This window comes from Onychostoma macrolepis, chromosome 23, assembly GCF_012432095.1.
Source record: "Onychostoma macrolepis isolate SWU-2019 chromosome 23, ASM1243209v1, whole genome shotgun sequence".
In the NCBI taxonomy this organism is placed as follows: domain Eukaryota; kingdom Metazoa; phylum Chordata; class Actinopteri; order Cypriniformes; family Cyprinidae; genus Onychostoma; species Onychostoma macrolepis.
Window position 1 is genome coordinate 24,790,873 of NC_081177.1, and position 19,571 is coordinate 24,810,443.

Genomic DNA, 19,571 nt, shown 5'->3' on the forward strand with positions numbered 1-19,571 from the left:
AACCGGAACCAGAGAAAAATGATTGACCTGAAAAGCAGGACGTGTTTGTGTCCACAAAGGCGTGTGTGAGAAGGAGGGACAACAACCACGAGACTAATCAGGACATAGAAAACATGTGTTGAATCTATTTCTATTAAAATCTTGATTTTTAGGTTCCCAGCAGATAAAAACTCTGAGAATCATGAGAGGTTTCTCTCATTCTTTCTCGTTCTCTTATTCAGTGATCACGAACCCAGTATACTTTGGCCCTTTAAATGCATTTCTTCCATAAATGCTTCAATATGTAACACATAACATCACTGATGTGATGTTATTTTGTTTATATAAAGCTATAGTGAAAATATGTGTTGGTACTGTAATATGACAGCTCTCCTGTTGTTTGTACAATCTCACGTACTTTTTATTTAAATAAATATCCTAGAGCGCCTCCTAGAGCATAAGGTTAAGCATGGCACTGACGTACAATTCGAGCTGGGATGTACAAACTCAGTCCTGCAGGTCCACTGTCCTGGAGATTTTAGCTCCAACTTTCCTCAACAAACCAGCCTGGAAGATTATAGTAAGACCTTGATTAGCTGGTTCAGGTGTATTTAACTGGGGTTGGAGCTAAACTCACTGGAGATTGATTCAAGATTCTTCAAGAAACCTACTTGCAAAGCTACAGAACTGTTAAAAGTTTTAGGCACTCGTGTAAAAATGCTGTCAAAAATAATGTCATAAATAGATTTTCTTTATCAATTAATTTCTATTAACTAAATTAAATTAACATTTGGTGTGACCATCCTTAGCGTCTAAAGCAGCTTTTGCCTTAGGTGCACTTGCGCATAGTTTTTCAGGTAGCTTTGCAGGTAGGTCTCTTGAAGCATCTTGTTTGTTATGTTTCTTCATGTCCTTCCAGACAGACTGGATGATGATCAGATCAGATCTCGTGTGGGGCACTGGCTGTTGTCAGACTCCTTGTGCAAACAAAAATCTCACTGGATTATTAGAATTAATGGCAAAATGAATGTTTGGAAATGTAAACTGATATTTCCTACTGACACACTACAGCAAAAGCTAGAAATAACTGACTTAAAACCATTGAAAATACTAGTGTTTAATAATTTTGGCCACCACTGTATGTATATACAGTGCCCTCCATAATTATTGGGACAAAATTGCTTTGCTGTGTAGTCAAGACATCTATAAATATGTTTAAAAGATGAATCTGAGACAAAAGTATAGAATGACACATTTTATTATTGGGTGCTTCAACACATACACCTTTTACCAAATAAAAAGGACAACACTTTTAGAGTTTCACCCCACTATCTGATGTGAGCATAAGTATTGGGACAGCAGAACTTAAGGCAGATGTAAAAGTTAAAAACTAATATTTAGTTGTGAATCCCTTGTATGCAATCACAGCAGTGAGTCTGCGACCCATAGACATCACCAGACTCTTGGTCTCATCCTTTGAAATGCTTTTCCAAGCCTTCAAATGCAGCCATTTTCAGCTGTTGCTTGTTTTGGGGAGTTTCTGCCTTTACTCTCCTCTCCAGCTGGTGAAATTCATGTTTAATAGGATTTAAATCTGGAGATTGACTTAGACAATCTAAGACTTTTCATTTCTTTGCTCTTATAAATTCCTTGACTGAACTGGCAGGGTGTTTTGGGTCATTGTCCTGATTCAATATGAAGCACTCTCTGATGAGTCTGGTGGCATTGTCTTGAATATTGGTAGCCAAAATGGTTTTGTACTCTTCCAAATTCATTCTGCAGCTGTCGTCATACATTAAGTCATCAGTAAAGTTGAGAGGGTCTGTTCCAGAGACAGCCATGCATGCCCATGCCATGACACCACCTCCACCATGCTTTACAGATGAGGCTGTATGCTTAGGATCATTGCAGTTCCCTTTTTTCCTCCACACTTTTGCTCTCTCATCGATTAGAAAAAGGTTAATCTTTGTCTCATCTGTCCATAAAACTTAGTTCCAGAACTCTACTGGCTTACCTTCCTTTTTAATCGTGCCTTTCTATTTTTGGTACTGGTCAAGGTTTGCATGTTGCTGTGTAGCATCTGTAATTCTGTGTCAAAGTCTCCAGACAGTAGATTGTCAAAGCATCACCCCAGCTTTCTGGAGGTTCACTCTTAAAAATAAAGGTGCTTCACGATGCCGTAGAAGAACCTTTTTGTCTAAATGGTTCCATAAAGAACCTTTAACATCTTAAGAACCTTTCTGTTTCACAAAAGGTTCTTTGTGGCGAAAGGTTCTTCAGATTATAAAGAGGTAAGAAAGAGATGGTTCTTTAAAGAACTTTTGACTGAATGGTTCTTTTTTGGAACCAAAAATGGTTCTTCTATGGCATCGCTGTGAAGAACCTTGTAAGCACCTTTATTTTTAAGAGTGTTGTTGGTGATTTTACAGACACGTATTTTTTAGGGATCTTCTATTTTTTTTTTAGGGTGACTTCTATTAGGGGTGTAACGATTCACTCATTTTCCCGTTGCATCGAATGTGCAACACTCAATCGCTGTTTACGAATACCATAGGAATGAATGGGAAGTGGCGTAAGCTGAATCCCACCTGTCGCAAAAAGTCAGTGACTTCTCTTCTAAAACGGCAACTCTAAAATAGTTAAATCCAAAAGTATTCTTTAGTGTAAAACATGTTGAAGATTAGCTGATCGATTCATTAAATGATGAGCTGTTTCCTCTAAAAAGCCTCTCCTCCATTGACATCCATTCAAAAAAAAAAAAGGCCTCTGGTCTCCTTTCCATTAGCCATTACGCTTTTTTGGCTAAAGATTGGCTTGCCTTCTAGTGGCTTCATTACGACGGTAGTCCACTCACTTAACGCAAAAGCAGCAAAAATGCACAAAACTACATAGTTTTAAAGCATGTCAGGCATTTTCAGACAATTCTGTAACAAGAGTTTAACAATTTTGCCTAAATGTTTTATTGCAATGTAGTATGTAAGGGAGAGCTGTTGTTAGACTGAAGGGCTTTATTTTGCAATAACTGACTAGATGTACATTATCCTGCTTATTACATGCCTACTTGCCACAAAACTAAATAATTAGACACTAAATATTGATTTGAGTTGAAATATTTGAACACAAGCTTCCGTGAAGAAAGCAGTTGCTAGCAAGCGGCTAATATATTGATTTAAGATGAAACTGTTTTAAAATCTTATAGTCCATTACAGTATACAAAACAATCACGAGTCCGCGATACCAGGATGACACAATTAAATATTTGTAGAGAATATTGATTTGAGTTTTAATATTTTATTAGCCAACCAAATACAAAGCTTCCACGAAGAAGAAATGTTCCCAGCAAGCGCACAGCACCAGCTGCAGTTATCTGGATGAGCCTGTGTTATTAGTTTTTACCGGTTGTTATTGGCGAATAACATACCTCAGAATGCGGTGTTTGACCAATCAGAATAGAGTATTCCACAGAGCCGTGTAATAGATATATGAAGTTATTTCTTCTAGTTTTACCTTCACGAGAGCGCAGGCAGGAGAAAAAGAACAAATAACTGATCCTACAACCAACGTTACCACAATAAAGATCAACTCTTACACTATTAAAAACAACAACAAAAAAGCTCAAGTTTTACATGTTTACATTGTGTTAAATATAAGACCACAAGTCAACAAATCATGATTGTGAGTGATTTGATAAGCTTGTAATAAAGCTTGGTTGAGATCTTTCACAGATTGTAAAGTAAGCTACTTATTGTATTATACAATATAACTACCTCTGATCTAGTATGGAATACTTTTTAATAGACTTTTATTCATTAAATATTAAATGTGTATTATGAAATGTTTTTAAATTGAAAGGCACTTTATGTCTTGAAGACTAATGAACAACTCCGGGAGATGCAAATGTAGGGTAACATTAAATTTATTTTATTACATTCATATAACCAACTGTAAACAAGAAACAAAAAAAATACCACAGAAAATTATTTGTATAATAAACTTAAAATCAGTCATTTGTAAAATATAAGCCTACTGCATGCATACTTTCTTGGTGTGCTCTAAATTCTCCTGTGCAGTAAGTGCCGCTCTCTTCTGTGCAGTTTTCTTATATTTATCCTCAGGAGTCTTTTCTTTCGTCTCCACACAACCCTTCAAACACAAGAGAGAAGAGAAACAGTGCCATCAGACTGAAGCAATGAAAGAACACTGGCTCCCCCAGTGTCTGATGTGTGTAATGTCAATGAATGAAATGTTGGACTTAACCATTGCTGCAAGTTTAAAGAAATGACAGTTCTGAGAAGCACAAATCTTACCTTGTTCTTCTGTATTGCATGTTCAGCCGTCCATTTCTTTGCCTTTTCTAGATATAGTGCTTTGTTGTATTTGAATTCTGAGGACTGGAAAGTAAGCCAGGTATATTAATTTTCAATAGTAATGTAAGAGCAATAATTATGAATGCTTATTTCTGCCACTGAACGAAAGTTTAAAAAGGGAGTTTCTCTCACACAATTTCTGACTTTAGCAGAAACAGGCTTCCATAATTAACAGTCAGAAGTGTGAAGGTGGCACAAAATAAAATCTTTTTTTTTTTTAACAAACAGCTAATCCCAAACCTAATTTAAGCCACTGGTTCAGCCAATGTTATGCCGGGCTGATCAAACAAACAGATTTCAATTCCAGAATTTATACACTTAACCTTTAAAAACTGAGGGAACATATGTAAAACTCACAATATCAGCCATGAGTGGGTCGTCGGGGTTCGGTTCGGCCATCAGTAACTGTATGGAGGTGAGCACTGTAGAAATGTTGAGCGATGGCCTCCAAGCTCCCTTTGAAACAAAATGCATATGAATATCAACATGTGACAATTGACAATCACAACATACAGGTGCATCTCAAATTAGAATGTTGTGGAAAAGTTCATTTATTTCAGTAATTCAACTCAAATTGTGAAACTCGTGTATTAAATAAATTCAATGCACACAGACTGAAGTAGTTTAAGTCTTTGGTTCTTTTAATTGTGATGATTTTGGCTCACATTTAACAAAAACCCTCAACAAATTAGAATATGGTGACATGTCAATCAGCTGATCAACTCAAAACACCTGCAAAGGTTTCCTGAGCCTTCAAAATGGTCTCTCAGTTTGGTTCACTAGGCTACACAATCATGGGGAAGACTGCTGATCTGACAGTTGTCCAGAAGACAATCATTGACACCCTTCACAAGGAGGGTAAGCCACAAACATTCATTGCCAAAGAAGCTGGCTGTTCACAGAGTGCTGTATCCAAGCATGTTAACAGAAAGTTGAGTGGAAGGAAAAGTGTGGAAGAAAAAGATGCACAACCAACCGAGAGAACCGCAGCCTTATGAGGATTGTCAAGCAAAATCGATTCAAGAATTTGGGTGAACTTCACAAGGAATGGACTGAGGCTGGGGTCAAGGCATCAAGAGCCACCACACACAGACGTGTCGAGGAATTTGGCTACAGTTGTCGATTCCTCTTGTTAAGCCACTCCTGAACCACAGACAACGCCAGAGGCGTCTTACCTGGGCTAAGGAGAAGAAGAACTGGACTGTTGCCCAGTGGTCCAAAGTCCTCTTTTCAGATGAGAGCAAGTTTTGTATTTCATTTGGAAACCAAGGTCCTAGAGTCTGGAGGAAGGGTGGAGAAGCTCATAGCCCAAGTTGCTTGAAGTCCAGTGTTAAGTTTCCACAGTCTGTGATGATTTGGGGTGCAATGTCATCTGCTGGTGTTGGTCCATTGTGTTTTTTGAAAACCAAAGTCACTGCACCCGTTTACCAAGAAATTTTGGAGCACTTCATGCTTCCTTCTGCTGACCAGCTTTTTAAAGATGCTGATTTCATTTTCCAGCAGGATTTGGCACCTGCCCACACTGCCAAAAGCACCAAAAGTTGGTTAAATGACCATGGTGTTGGTGTGCTTGACTGGCCAGCAAACTCACCAGACCTGAACCCCACAGAGAATCTATAGGGTATTGTCAAGAGGAAAATGAGAAACAAGAGACTGAGGCCACTGTCAAAGAAACCTGGGCTTCCATACCACCTCAGCAGTGCCACAAACTGATCACCTCCATGCCACGCCGAATTGAGGCAGTAATTAAAGCAAAAGGAGCCCCTACCAAGTATTGAGTACATATACAGTAAATCAACATACTTTCCAGAAGACCAACAATTCACTAAAAATGCTAATTTTATTGGTCTTATGAAGTATTCTAATTTGTTGAGATAGTGAATTGGTGGGTTTTGTTAAATGTGAGCCAAAATCATCACAATTAAAAGAACCAAAGACTTAAACTACTTCAGTCTGTGTGCATTGAATTTAATACACGAGTTTCACAATTGAATTACTGAAATAAATTAACTTTTCCATGACATTCTAATTTATTGAGATGCACCTGTATATGCATAAAAAAATTCTACTATCAAAAGTTAATATGACTACAAGTGTCATACTTCAAAACAAACAAAATAATAAATTATATTTTGAAAAATGAAAATGAAGCCTATATTTATTGAATTGGGTTAAAAAAAATTTTTCCAGTCTTTACCTTTGGTGGCAGTTTCAGAGCATCAAGACAAATGCGTCCTGCATTATCAATGTTGGGGTGATAGATGGGTGTCAGAAAACGCATCTTTGGAGGTTCAAACGGATACCTTCAAACATGAGAAGTGTTAAAAAAAAGTTATTAACAAAAATGAAATTTCGCTGTAAATCAGTTGTAAATCAGTACTCAGTTGTAGATGAGCTTGTTTCATCATCGGAACAGATTTGGAGAAATTTATCATTACAAATCCATCGAGACATTTAAAAATGCGAGTACATAATCCATAACACTCCCTCCAGTGAAAAAGTTCATCCCCTGTTGTCCTCTCACAGACATTAAAGGGGTCATATGATGCAATTTCAAGTTTTCCTTTCTCTTTGGAGTGTTTCAAGCTGTTTGTGCATAGATAAGATCCCTGAAGTTGCAAAGACTAAAGTCACAAAACCAAAGAGATATTCTTTATAAAAGTTAAGACTCGACCACTCCCCCCTAAAACAGCTCATTCAAACACGCCCCCACGTCTACGTCACTGTGTAGGGAGATTTGCATAACACCGCCAAAACGTATACACAATGAAAGACGGCATGATTTTTATTCTCGCTGTAGTATTGTTGCTGCCGCCGGCGCCATGTCGCGAAGACGCTGTGTTTCGTTGTGAAAGCGAAAGTACTTTGTTTGGGCTTCCAAAAGAGGACACAACTAGAAATCAGTGGTTAAGTTGTATTTACAACACTGTTCCAGAACAGTTCAACCCAAATATTAGAGTGTGTGCAGCGCATTTTACTGAGAACTGTTTCCTGAACCTGGGAGTAGCTGCCAGCTGCACAAAGGCTGTTTCTATAAAGTGGGGCAATTCCAACTTTGCAAGGACAGTCTGGTGCTTCTGACTCACAGCCTGTAAGTACGTTTTCTTATTTGAATTTGCCACTGACTATTCAAACACGAGTTTTGAGCCGTGTAGAGAGGTGCTTGTTGTTTGTCGTTCTTCCGATCACAAATGCAGACATGGTAATGTCATCGCGCCACGTAAAAAGACAGTATAAATCATTATAATCAGTAATTATGTCCCCACTGGATGCAACAAATGCCTCGTTTATAGTGGGTTTTATTTATAATGGGTCTCACGATGTTTTTATGTCATCGTGCCGGGACACGGCATCACAATACGGTAAGGGGCGTAACATTTCCATTACATGCTTGAGGCATTCAGCCAATCACAACGCACTGGATAACTGGCCAATCAGAGCACGCCTCGCTTCTCAGAACGATGAACTTTGTAAAAATCGGCACATTTCAGAAAGGCGGAGCATAGAGGAGCAACAATAATGTACAGTATGTGGAAAATAATGTTTTTTAACCTTAAACCACATAAACACATTGCATTACACCAAATAATGTTACTTTTTAGCAACGTCATATGGCCCCTTTAACTGATAGACTGGAGTGGTGTGGATTATTGTGATGTTGTTATCAGCTGTTTGACTCTCAATCTGACGGCACCCATTCACTGCAGAGGATCCACTGGTGAGCAAGTGATGCAATGCTACATTTCTCCAAATCTATTCTGATGAAGAAACAAACCCATCTACATCTTGGATGGCCTGAGGGTGACTACATTTTTAGAAAATGTATTTTTGAGTGAACTATTCCTTTAGGCATATCAAAAATCAGTTTATTAAAACAGTATGTTAGTGTTGAGATCATTTATAGTCTCACCTCTCAGGTATGTTGATTTCCAGTGTGAACACGCCTCCTTCATATGGAGTGTCTGCACCTCCAACAATCTCTGTATCAAAACACAAGAGCAATGCAGAAGAGGGGATGCTGTCAGTGTTTAATGTTTGATTTTGATATTGTGTCAGTATTAAATCTCATATGAGAGCAGACTGACGGGCTTGTAGTTCATCCACCCGTCCCTCGGTCTGCCAGCAGGAGACTCCTGGAGGAGGCTCAGCACTGAGGAGCTGCAGCTCCCGCTTCAGACGACTGATTCTCTGCATAACGACTGCCTACATGAACACGACAGTTATTAAGCGAACAATATTTTCAATACTTGTCACTTGCCACATTCACAATACGCATTAATATGTGGCACGTTCCCCTTCTCTAGCAGCAGCCAATGAGTGTTAATCAATGTGGACTGCAATGGAGTTTGTCAAGACGTTTTCAACTAAAAAGCCGATATAAAGCAAAATAATTTAATAGACAATTTTATGAGGTGTTTAGCTTGTTATCTTCACTTACTGATGTTGTTACTGCCAAGTAAACTGGATAGTAAACACCGTCTGAATGACTTTCGTGGTTTTGATTCTGCCCGCTGTTCATTCGTCATTCATTGTGCGACCGACGCGCGGTTTTAGCTCCTGGTGCATCATGGGTATTGTAGTTTCTTACGTGTTCACTTGTCATGGTTTGATTATCGTTTGTTTGTTTGTTTGTTTGTTTTATTGCTTAGGTTGAATCAAACCTCCCTTACAAATGTTTAGTCATCGAGACGTAAAATGCTACTATTTTAATATTGTTGTATAGCTCTTGACTTAATAAGAGGATGGTATTTTAACCAAAAGATTGAAGTGTTTCCCCAGGACAAGTGTATTTTTCATGAATGTAGGACTAGGTAAAGTTATAACTGTTTTCAAGGTCGAAATTTTATACAGTTCATTAATTACAAAGGTTTATCCTTTTTTCGGTTTGATAAACCAGCCTAAAACATTTTAAACACAGCACTGGTCCTTGAGAGGCAAAACAGGCCACAAAAGTGAAATTTTATGTATTAAAGGAATTATGTTACGATGCTTTTACTTACGTTTAGGTAGCCTACCATCTACTGTGCTTTTCTTTCTTAACCCATTTAATCTCAAAATTACACCTTAACGATTATGTGTACCAAAAATCTGTCATATCTTTAACATGCATTATAGCCTTTTGTTTTGGAGCTCTGATGCAGCCATCTTCTAATGGTGCAAACAGGAAGTAAACATGACAATTTGCACTAAACATATGAAACTGCACATATTTAATTGAGACCCTTTATTTTATTTTTTTTCCATATTTGCAGAAAATGTACTAAAACACCAGTCAGTAACATTTTTAGAGCTTTATAAATGAAAACCTTCTTTACGATCACTATTGTGACCAGTGGGATTAAATGGATTATATGGGTCATCACCATTGGATTCAAAAACAATGTGTGTAAAACTGTTAAAAAAAAAAAAAAAAGGCACTTATCTAAGTCTGGACTTGTCTAAAAGGAGACCTTCAGGAAAAAAGCTGCCTTGCAGGACATATAGTTTCTTTAAATTACAGATAATACCGTATTGACCCGAATATAAGACGATGTTTTTTTCTTGGAAATGCATCTGAAAAAACGCGGTCGTCTTATATTCAGGGTCTAGACTTTGACATGTCAGTAATACACCCACAACAATAGGTGGCGCCAAAAACGCATAAAACGAGTGAGCCATGAAATATGTAATGCAATGTGTGTTGTAAAGATGCCGAGTGAAAACAAAAGAAAAAGAAACGCTTACAACGGCACGAATCGTGACTGTCATGTTGTCTGATGGGACCAAACTTCCTCTGTAAGTGATTTTAAAACATAAGACAGTACCCAGATTTGAAGACTACAATAAGATTTCACTTCTACTGTTAATAAAATTTTGGTAGGCTACTATGAGATGGATAGCCTAAATGTTATATAACTCAGGTGGGCTACCTGTTGTTTTTATGGTATATCAAAAAGTGTATATTTTTCAATGTCATTGTTGGTACATTTTACCAGTATTTACCATACTTTCAAAACAAAAATTAAAATAGGAAAAATATGCAATATGAAAATAATTTAAGAAAAAATGTGTTTTAAAAAAGATTTGGTTTTCAAAAAGCCTTTTTCCAAAAGGTACATCTGGAAAAGGGGGTCGTCTTATAATCAGGGTCGTCTTATATTCGGGACAATACGGTACTTTAAATTGAGAATGATGAATGGATTTCTATAGGGACAACTTATACTTGTTTGCCTCATAGGCCCATATAGACAACATGCAGTGTGTTAAGGGAACTACTGTGGGAATCTTCAAACACTTTTTTTTTGTACTCAAGATTTCTAGGTATGTGCCAACACAGAAACCGGCTAATCCCACCCTGAGGAAATATTCACAAAAATGTCAGATCTTGCTTCATTGCACTGGAAAAAACACCTTTAAATGATTTAGGTTTAGGATTTCATGGTCAGGGAAATCATTTGAAATGTGCATCATTGATTATTTTACTGAACTTTTGTTAATTTGTATTAAATGTGAGAAGTTTAAATGTTTTCTAAAACAGATATATTGTGTACAATGTCAATCACTGGCAATATTTGCTCCTGTTAGATTCATTTTATTTCAAAACAATCCTGAGAAAGTGTGGAGTATTATTACACATGAGTATATTACACAGGAATTTTACTTAACAGCAGTGGCAAAAATAGCTTGAAATGTGATGAGTTTCTCTCTTTTACTCTCCATTCGGACATCTGTGAATCCAGAGGACTGCAGTGCTTCCATGTAGACCTCAGGACGCCATTTGTCTCCAGTGAGCACTTTCATATGAGCAGCTTTAATAACACTGTCTAGTCTGAGAGTTGTAACCATAATACCACCTGCAGAGATAGAAAATAATAAATTCCAAAATTATAATAAAAAAGACATACAGATGGGTCCAGCAATCTGAGACCACATTTTCATTCTCAAATTCATTTTGGATATCATGTACTGTAGTTTTGAACTTGTGGAGTTCATGCATCTCTAGATAATGATAGGCATACTAAATACTGTACAAAAATAAAATAAACAATTAATTAATTAATTAATTAATTAATTAACCTTTTCAATAAACCAGTTCCATCAGTTTCTTTTATGAAGTTTACCATCTTATAAGCATAGATGTTGATTTGGACATTTTATTGAATCACTCAAGTTCTCGAGATCTCACCTGGTTTCATAACTCTGTGAATCGCTCTCGCTCCTGCTTTCAGATCCGGCCAGAAGTAATAACAGTTGCAGTGAAACACCTTGTCAGCCGTGTTTTCCTCTATCGGCATGGCCACCACATCACTGTAATACAGCACAGCCTTTCCTCTGGAGATCTGCTCCTTCATGCGTTTACTGGCCATCTCATGCATGTATTGCGAGTAATCCACACCGAGCAGTTTTCCCTCCGGACCCGTGAGGAGCTGCGCCGCCGCCTGCAGACCGAAGCCCGGGCCGTGACCGAGCTCCAGCACCGTGTCGTTGGGTTGTATGTTGCACAATTTCACTGCATTCTCCTCCAAAATCTGATTGTGCCATTTAAAGAACTTGGTCACCAACCATCCAGTTAAAGAATACGTGGGGTGACCCAGCTGTTTGCCCACTTTGGTAGGCAGCATTTCTATGCTGAAAACAAAACAATAAAACTATACTGTATATGTATATATATATATACCTCAATAATTAGGAACTCGGAGTGTGTGGTCAAAGAGCTACTCCCTCTCAGAAGTAGGGATGGCTGACATGAAGCTGATGTTTTGACACAGTGTCGAGATCCCGAAGCGCAGATGTTTCGAAACACCCATGTCACGTGACTAAGGCAATTCGAAGCATCGGGGCATGTCACAACTGTTTCGAGACGTGGCATACCTGCCGAATCAGCGTTTGATTGACAGGGTCGGGAAAAAATCACACAATCGCACATCTTTCTCAACCTAACTCCCACAAAGTATAAAAGTTTACGCATCTTCACTTCGTGGGTTTTTGTGAGAGGAGAAAGATTTTGCAATATAGTGATATTTATAGTGTAATCTTGTTAATTATATTTAGGCTAGATGAAAAGTTATTATTAAGATATTGATAGATATAGGCTATAGACATTGACAGGTAATTAGGATAAATATACTGATACATTCATATAGGCATACATATACATTAATGTAAGTTAGATAGTGACAAGCACAGCAAGTTAGAGATAGGATATCATAGGCTAATTGATACATAGATTATTTCATACTGATAGATTACATAATAATGGAAGCTCCATGCAAGAGATGCCATGCATCTGTGGTGTGGGAGCATTTCCATTTGGAAACACAAAATAAAGTGAGATGTATGTATTGTGATAGGCAGCTAGCCTACTGTAATAATACAACATCCACGATGGGCCATTTGAGGAGCACTCATCTCGGCCTTTTGGGGGGTGCAGAGGATGGTAACATTGTCCCTGTACCTAGGCCTGCTATTGACACTGCTGGGCCATCTAAGCAAGGCATACATTGTATGAAATCTAATTCAGATCACAAAGTGTTGAGACACTGTTTAGAAAATCCATATTTTAAAATAAAAATCTTTATATGTAAAAAAAAAAAAGAAGTCAGACATTGTGGCTTGATGTCTTTTATTAATGTTCATTTTTCATGACCAAAATAACATTTATTCATAAAGAGTTCATTCAGATGTCAGACCGATGTTTCAACACATTAGAATAGCAGAACAATAAAAACACAAATTCTAAATGCTTATTTTTAATTTTATGAATTACTGCTTCACCCGAGATTCGAAACCAGGGTGACAGCATTCCAGTCATGAACACTAACCACTTCCCCGAACCACTTGGCCAACCAACGAACACAACGTAGGTTATAATTCGTATATTCGCCTAACTGCTTCTCTGTCGAAACTGTGTCAGAGCAATACTTGAAAATGACCACTAGGTGTCACCGTAGAGACGGGTGTCGATTGCTTCGAAGCCTCGACACATTTGCTTCGACTGTTTCAGTGTTTCACGAAGCCTCGCTTTGCCCACCACTACGGGCAGGAACAGAGAATTTAAGCATTAGTGGTTCTGCCCGGACATACCATTCATTGAGGTTGCCCGGGGGAGGAGGAAAAGTTGATTTCTTTATTAATTGATTTATGTAGTTGTATATTTATGAGATGTAATTTATATTTTGTTTTCTTTATCTTGATTTAATGTTTCTTTGTTTGATTTGAGTTTGACTTGTGTAATGTTACATGTTGAATGTAAAAGTTGTTGCTTTCCCTCTTAATTTGTAATGGGCCCATCTTTTGCTTTATAAGCTGTTGCTTTGTTCGTTTGTGAAGTCAGTTTTTAGTTGTTGGTTTTGTGTCTGTCTGGATAGATTGATTTTCATTTTCTTTTGGTTTATTTGTTGTATGATTATGAGTTTGTGGAGTTATTGGTTTGGGGGTAAATTAAAAACCCAATTTTCTAGTGAAAGCTGGTGTTCCTTGTTCCTGACTTCTCGGTCCCTCACACTAACCATGGATAACATTTATGATGTGGAAAAGCATATACAGTGCGTGCATAATTATTAGGCGATTCAATATTCTGATCATGTTTTTTTTTAAGCACTTTTTCCAATTCCAAACCACATCAATCATAACAACTATTTTGTTTACGATCATATATTATAATTATATAATCAACAAGAACTGGAAGTGAAAAACGCTTACTGATGCTCCAGAAGGAAACCCAATACATTAAGGGGCTGAAAACTTTTAAACAGAACGAAGGTGTACATTTTTCTTATTTTTTTTTTTTACCTAAATATTTTTTTCATTTACTACTGCCCTGCAGAAGCTACTTACATGTTTCCCACAAGAAAAAATATGTTCAATTTACCCTGATCTTCAAATTCAAAAAGTTTTCACCCCCTTAATGCATTGTTTTTTCTTCTGGAGAATCAGTGAGTGATTGAACCTTCTGTATAGGGGTTCCCATCATGGGATCATTTTTGGGATTACATTTTTATGTTTTATTTAATTTATTCATTTCATTAAATGTTTTATTTTAATTACAATTTAAGACTTAAACAGCTCATATAGCTACTTTATCACTAGAAAAACTGAAATAACTATAAGCATAAGACATCAAGGAGTTGTGTGATCATTTAAGACACTTTTATTAGCATTTACAATGACAAGCAATATATAGCACAGCAATTCATAGTGCAACAGTTACAGGGATTAACATAAATCCATGTTTCTTTATTTATTTTATACTTTTTAAAAATATATTTTTACCTGTCAACCTAAAATGGCACTCTCCATTTTAGAAATATTGTTTTTTCAACCCCCTCCACCTTACTCACCCATCCAACATGTCAGTCCCAAATATATGTTGATTGCTAGAAACCACCACCAAAAATAAAAAATAAAAATTGAATGTTAACTTAACAAATAAATAAAGTTAACTTGCAAAAATAATTTTAAAAAATGTAATACATAAGTAAAATTAGAATGTGAAAAGTCTGTCATCAAATAGTGTATTAATGACAATCTTATTTTGCATCTCACCACCAGGTCATTACCCTTTACCTTAAATAAATGTCAAGTATTTACTCCACATTCTCCTATAAACCTATAAACCAAGTAGTCTGACTTTTCTTTGTATGCTGCAACTTTCCCCAGTTCCCCAGAAAAATGGTGAACCACATGTTTCTGAAAAGGGAGCTAAAAGACTAACCATAGTATTGTTTTTTTAAATTTATTTATAAGCATTAAATATTAATTTTACATTTAGATAAGCATTTAAACAATAAAAACAAAGGACCCAGGACAATTTCAGCACTGGGAAGGGCTGAATAGTAATGATTGAAATTAACTGAGTGATGGATTTTGGATGCTCCATACTGAACAAAAAGTAGACTGCAAACAGATACTTCTGGTATCTCTGTGTTATTGGTCAGTGACACATCCATTTTGATGCTAACTCTCTTTGCGTTGAGTAGGCTTGACATCCTAAAATGGGGATACAAGTCAGATATACAGTAAGCACTAGAAGTAGAGACTTATACTACTTGGGGTAGTTTTAAATAAACTTTAATTTCGCTTTTGATGCAAAAATTATCAAAAGGAAAGAAAAGATTCACAGTGGCACATCTTTTGCATTGTTTTGTGTAGTAATTCAGTTGTTTTAATATGAATATTGTTTTAATAGTGTTCAGGACAGTAATTGTCTATACATCTAAATCAGTTCTTTAAACTTTGTTGTCTAAGACCTTCTTATTACACCTTAAGAAAAAAAAAGATATATAATTATGTATTATGCTTGATGCTTGTAATCATTGATTTAAAGGTATTTATCATTTCTACTTAAATTGTCATTATCTACTTGTATGATTTGTATTATCCGGGAACTGTACAAGTAGCCTACTGTGGCATATGGACATTACTCTTTTTATTTGTAACTTTTAAATGCAATACTCTTTTTAAATGCATTTTTTTGTAAATCTGCATTGAAATATGTATTGTGAAAAGCACTGTACAAATAAAGAAATTTTATTTGAATTCTAGATATGTATACAACTTATTTGTGTGTGTGTCTGTGTGTGTGTCACGAATCTGGTCAATGCACTTCCGCTCCCTCACCACCAGAGGTCACCCGCTCATCACATGGACTCTTGCACTTCACCATCTAACTACATTTCCCATCATCCATTGCACAGATATCACAGCTGTCACCAATCACTCATTGCACCAATCACATGCACACCTGATCCTACGCACACACAATCACACACTCTATTTAAGCCTTGGACTTTCTCTGCCTCACTGCCGAGTATTGTATGTGTTTACCGCTCCCCTAGCCACTCTACTCTACTCTACTCTACAGAGCCCTTGTCAGTATCACAGTCTTGGATTACCTGTTCACCTGTGTTTGTTTTCTAACCGTGTTTCCTGGATTAACCCTTTCTGTGCCATTCCGTGTTTCTTTTCAGTTCCTGTATTGTTCTGCGTTTTTCACTCCCCTAGTGTTAGCTGCGATACGGAAATTTTGTTGTTTTCTAGTCTGTTCCTAGTGTTTACCCCTGTCTCCCTGTTCGGACTCTGATTATTCCCTTGCCTGGATTATAGCTCGTGTACCTGGATTATCTCTCTGCCTTGCCCCATTGGATACTGTTCGCCGATCGTCGACCCACGCTTGCCCTAGGTTTACTCTTTGTCTTGTCCCTGCTGTACCTGTTTGCCATTGTTTTGACCCTGCCTGTATTTATGACCATGCCTTTAAATAAAAGCTTGCACATGGATCCGCACGTCTCGTCAGCCACGTTACAGTGTGTATGAAGGCCTATATATATATATATATATATATATATATATATATATGTATGACCTGGACCAGATCCTGCTCACATTTGGGCCAAATCACCATAAAGGAATCCGCAACTGGTCTGGAGCTGGTCCAGATCCAGAAAAAACGGATCCATGCCGGTATTGGCCCGTTGTACTAAAAGACACCGGTCCGAGTACGTTACGCGGATCTGGTCCAGAACTTCCAATGGGTCTGGCCCAAATGATTTTTGCTATCTGGGAAATAGCAGCTGGCCCGGTTCTTCTGAGGTGCTAGTGGGTGCTAAGCACTTGTGGCCGCTGGTGGAAAATTTTAGGGCTGTGCTACATCCAACAATTTTAGCTAACATCCCAGTATAATTTAGATACAGTGCCTGGGAGGGGACATGTTCGGTTCACTTGTTGTGGCCATGAAATATTAATTTGTGAGAGTGTCATATTAACTCATATTAATTCCACAGTTATTGTAAATAAAAATAACTTATATTGTTACAATTGTTTAGAGCTGTGTGTGTGTGTGCGCGCGCAGGTGTTTTTGTGACATATGAGAACACAAATTTGTATAATGAAAAGGGTATGACATGGGAATGAAGGTGAGAAGGACAAGGTGATTTATGAGGACATTATCAGTGTTCCCATATTCCAAAAGGCTTATAAATCATACAGAATGAGTTTTGAAAAAGTAAAAATGCGCAAAGTTTCCTGTAAGGGGTAGGTTTAGGTGTATGGTGATAGAAAATACCGAGTTGTACAGTAAAAAAAACAATAGAAGTCTATGGAAAGTCCTCACATTTCACAAAAACAAACCTGTATGTCTGTGTGTGTGTGTGTGTGTGTGTGTGTGCGTAATGCAACCAGTCAAATTATTTGTTTTTTATTAAAAAGAAGAGTAGTTGTAATTAGTCTCTTATTGCTGTGTTTATACAAGTTCTCCATAAACAAACAAAACAAATTAATAAAATAACATGTTTTTACTCCAAATGCTCTGGTTACTAATATAGCCTCAGTTCCCTGAGACAACGGGAACGCATACGCTTGTTCCCTATTGAATGGTCTCTCCTGTTGCGTTGCTGACGCTTTGAGTAAAATCCTGTTTACTCTGATAGAGGAGCCGATGGCTATATAAGCCAGTTCACAGCACCATATCATCAGAATTTTCTCCTTCAGCGACGAGATATTTCTTCGCTGACTCTGTGACAGAAGCCGAAGAAGAAGGAAGAAGCTTATGGGGTTAGATCCCTGCCACAATTCAAAAGTGCATTTTGCACACGCGCAATCTTAGATTTGTGGAGAAAAAGTTTGTCTCGCAAAGAAGAAAGTATTTAGAGCATACTAAAATCAATTTTGCATTTAAAATAAGTTTTTGGATGTGTGCAGACCTTCTCTTTTGCACGTGCAATGTTTCACTAGCTTGCTCACTTGATGCCCACCCTTAGTGCTCTCTAAATGCCGACGGCTCGTTTGCTCAACACAACCCAGCCTTACAGTGTGCCATAATTTCAGCCAATCAGAGACGAAGCTGCCTTGACAACCAATCACAACATTCCTTGCATTACTGATGACAGCTGAAGAGGAAAAATACAGTGCATGCATAATTATTATGCAGGTTGATATTCTGATCATATTTTTTTCCAATCACATTTTACCAATTACAAACAACATCAATACTAATTACTATTAATCAGAGATGGGTACAAATACATCAGAATGTATTTAAAATAAAAAATACAAAATACTGCATGGAAAAATGCATTTAAATACAAATTCAAAATACTGTGTGGGAAAATGTATTTAAATACAAATACAGTATTTAGTATTTTGAAAATACACAAAATACATGTGAAATTGGCCATCCAGTGAAGTAACACTATTAAGGCATGTTTACACCAAGAAGGATAATTATAAAGATAATTATATTAGTGTATTCTAAGTATACAATGCAGTTGTGTCATCTGTCACTTTAAATGCTCAAGCTCTTTAAAGCAGAAATAATTCTGATTGGCTGTCAGTGTTTTTATTATTCATCATTTTTTTGTGCTGTTATGGTTTTAGTTGTGGTATGCTATCTGCTGTTAGATTTAGGATGTACTCACAGTAGGGTATCTGATCCATGCTTGAGCGAGATTGACCCTCTAAGTCCAGCTCATTTCACAAGTGTGACTGCTCTGTACCGTGTCCAGTGTAGTCCGTTTAACCATGCCCTGGCCCGCTTGAAGAGGTGCATCGGGTGTGGTACACATGTAGTGTGACCGCTAACCGCGCCGGAGCATGGAACAGTTCATTTACTATTTTTGTATGTGCTATTGTTATCATTATGACAGCAAAAATCTTTATTACTACTTGGATATCACACTTTTTTTAATTAATTTAATTTCAAGTACATTTAGATTTATAATGGGTCTGGTTCTCATCTTATTGATGAACAGGTAATGTAGTTTGTGAGTAAAGCTGGGAATTCCACCATTAACTTCAGTTGCCTCTGTAATAATCCTCTGATATCTGTCTGTTAGCGAAAGGACAATCGCGCTTGGGCTTTAGTACAAGGCAACTGTGCCTAGTGTGAGTATGCCTTAGAACAATTTTTTGAACTTTATATCTTTATTATTAGCATTATAGTTATCTTTGTCTTGGGATACACACACAGAAAGCTGCTTATTACTCATTTATCCATGTTTCTTTATTGCTCTGACGTGTCAATAACTCCTGCCCACTACAAGCTCCACAGATATATTTGCATAACACAACGATATATAAATGATATAGAAAAAGTTCAATCGATTTACACTTTATATCATCGTCAACATATATATCCATGGGTACCAAAGACGTCACTTCCGCTATGCTCGCCGCCATATTTGTGTCCGATGTGACAACGAGCACAGCACATCCGTATGAGATTTAATAGATAATATTAATTAGCTAGCT

At 37.2% G+C, this 19,571-nt stretch overlaps 2 protein-coding genes across 3 annotated transcripts; both read right to left on the reverse strand.

Moving 5' to 3' along the window:
* Positions 1-3,899: 3,899 nt before the first annotated feature.
* ube2t (ubiquitin-conjugating enzyme E2T (putative)) lies at positions 3,900-9,500 on the reverse strand. Of its 2 annotated transcripts, none has more exons than XM_058763532.1 (7): positions 9,347-9,500; positions 8,432-8,549; positions 8,257-8,326; positions 6,544-6,649; positions 4,704-4,802; positions 4,287-4,370; positions 3,900-4,122 (listed from the first exon to the last, which is right to left on the reverse strand). In XM_058763532.1, exons 1-7 carry the CDS (start codon positions 9,362-9,364, stop codon positions 4,003-4,005), a joined length of 615 nt encoding a protein of 204 aa, XP_058619515.1. In that variant the 5' UTR covers positions 9,365-9,500; the 3' UTR covers positions 3,900-4,002. The 2 variants fall into 2 exon arrangements, with proteins under 2 accessions (XP_058619515.1, XP_058619514.1); XM_058763531.1 differs by lacking the exon at positions 9,347-9,500 and adding an exon at positions 8,785-8,939.
* A 1,422-nt stretch (positions 9,501-10,922) lies between these two features.
* Positions 10,923-12,000, reverse strand: LOC131531558 (uncharacterized methyltransferase YdaC-like). The gene is made up of 3 exons (XM_058762394.1): positions 11,512-12,000; positions 11,039-11,179; positions 10,923-10,933 (listed from the first exon to the last, which is right to left on the reverse strand). The coding sequence occupies exons 1-3, from the start codon at positions 11,945-11,947 to the stop codon at positions 10,923-10,925; spliced, it is 588 nt and encodes a 195-aa protein (XP_058618377.1). The 5' UTR covers positions 11,948-12,000.
* Positions 12,001-19,571: the final 7,571 nt, after the last annotated feature.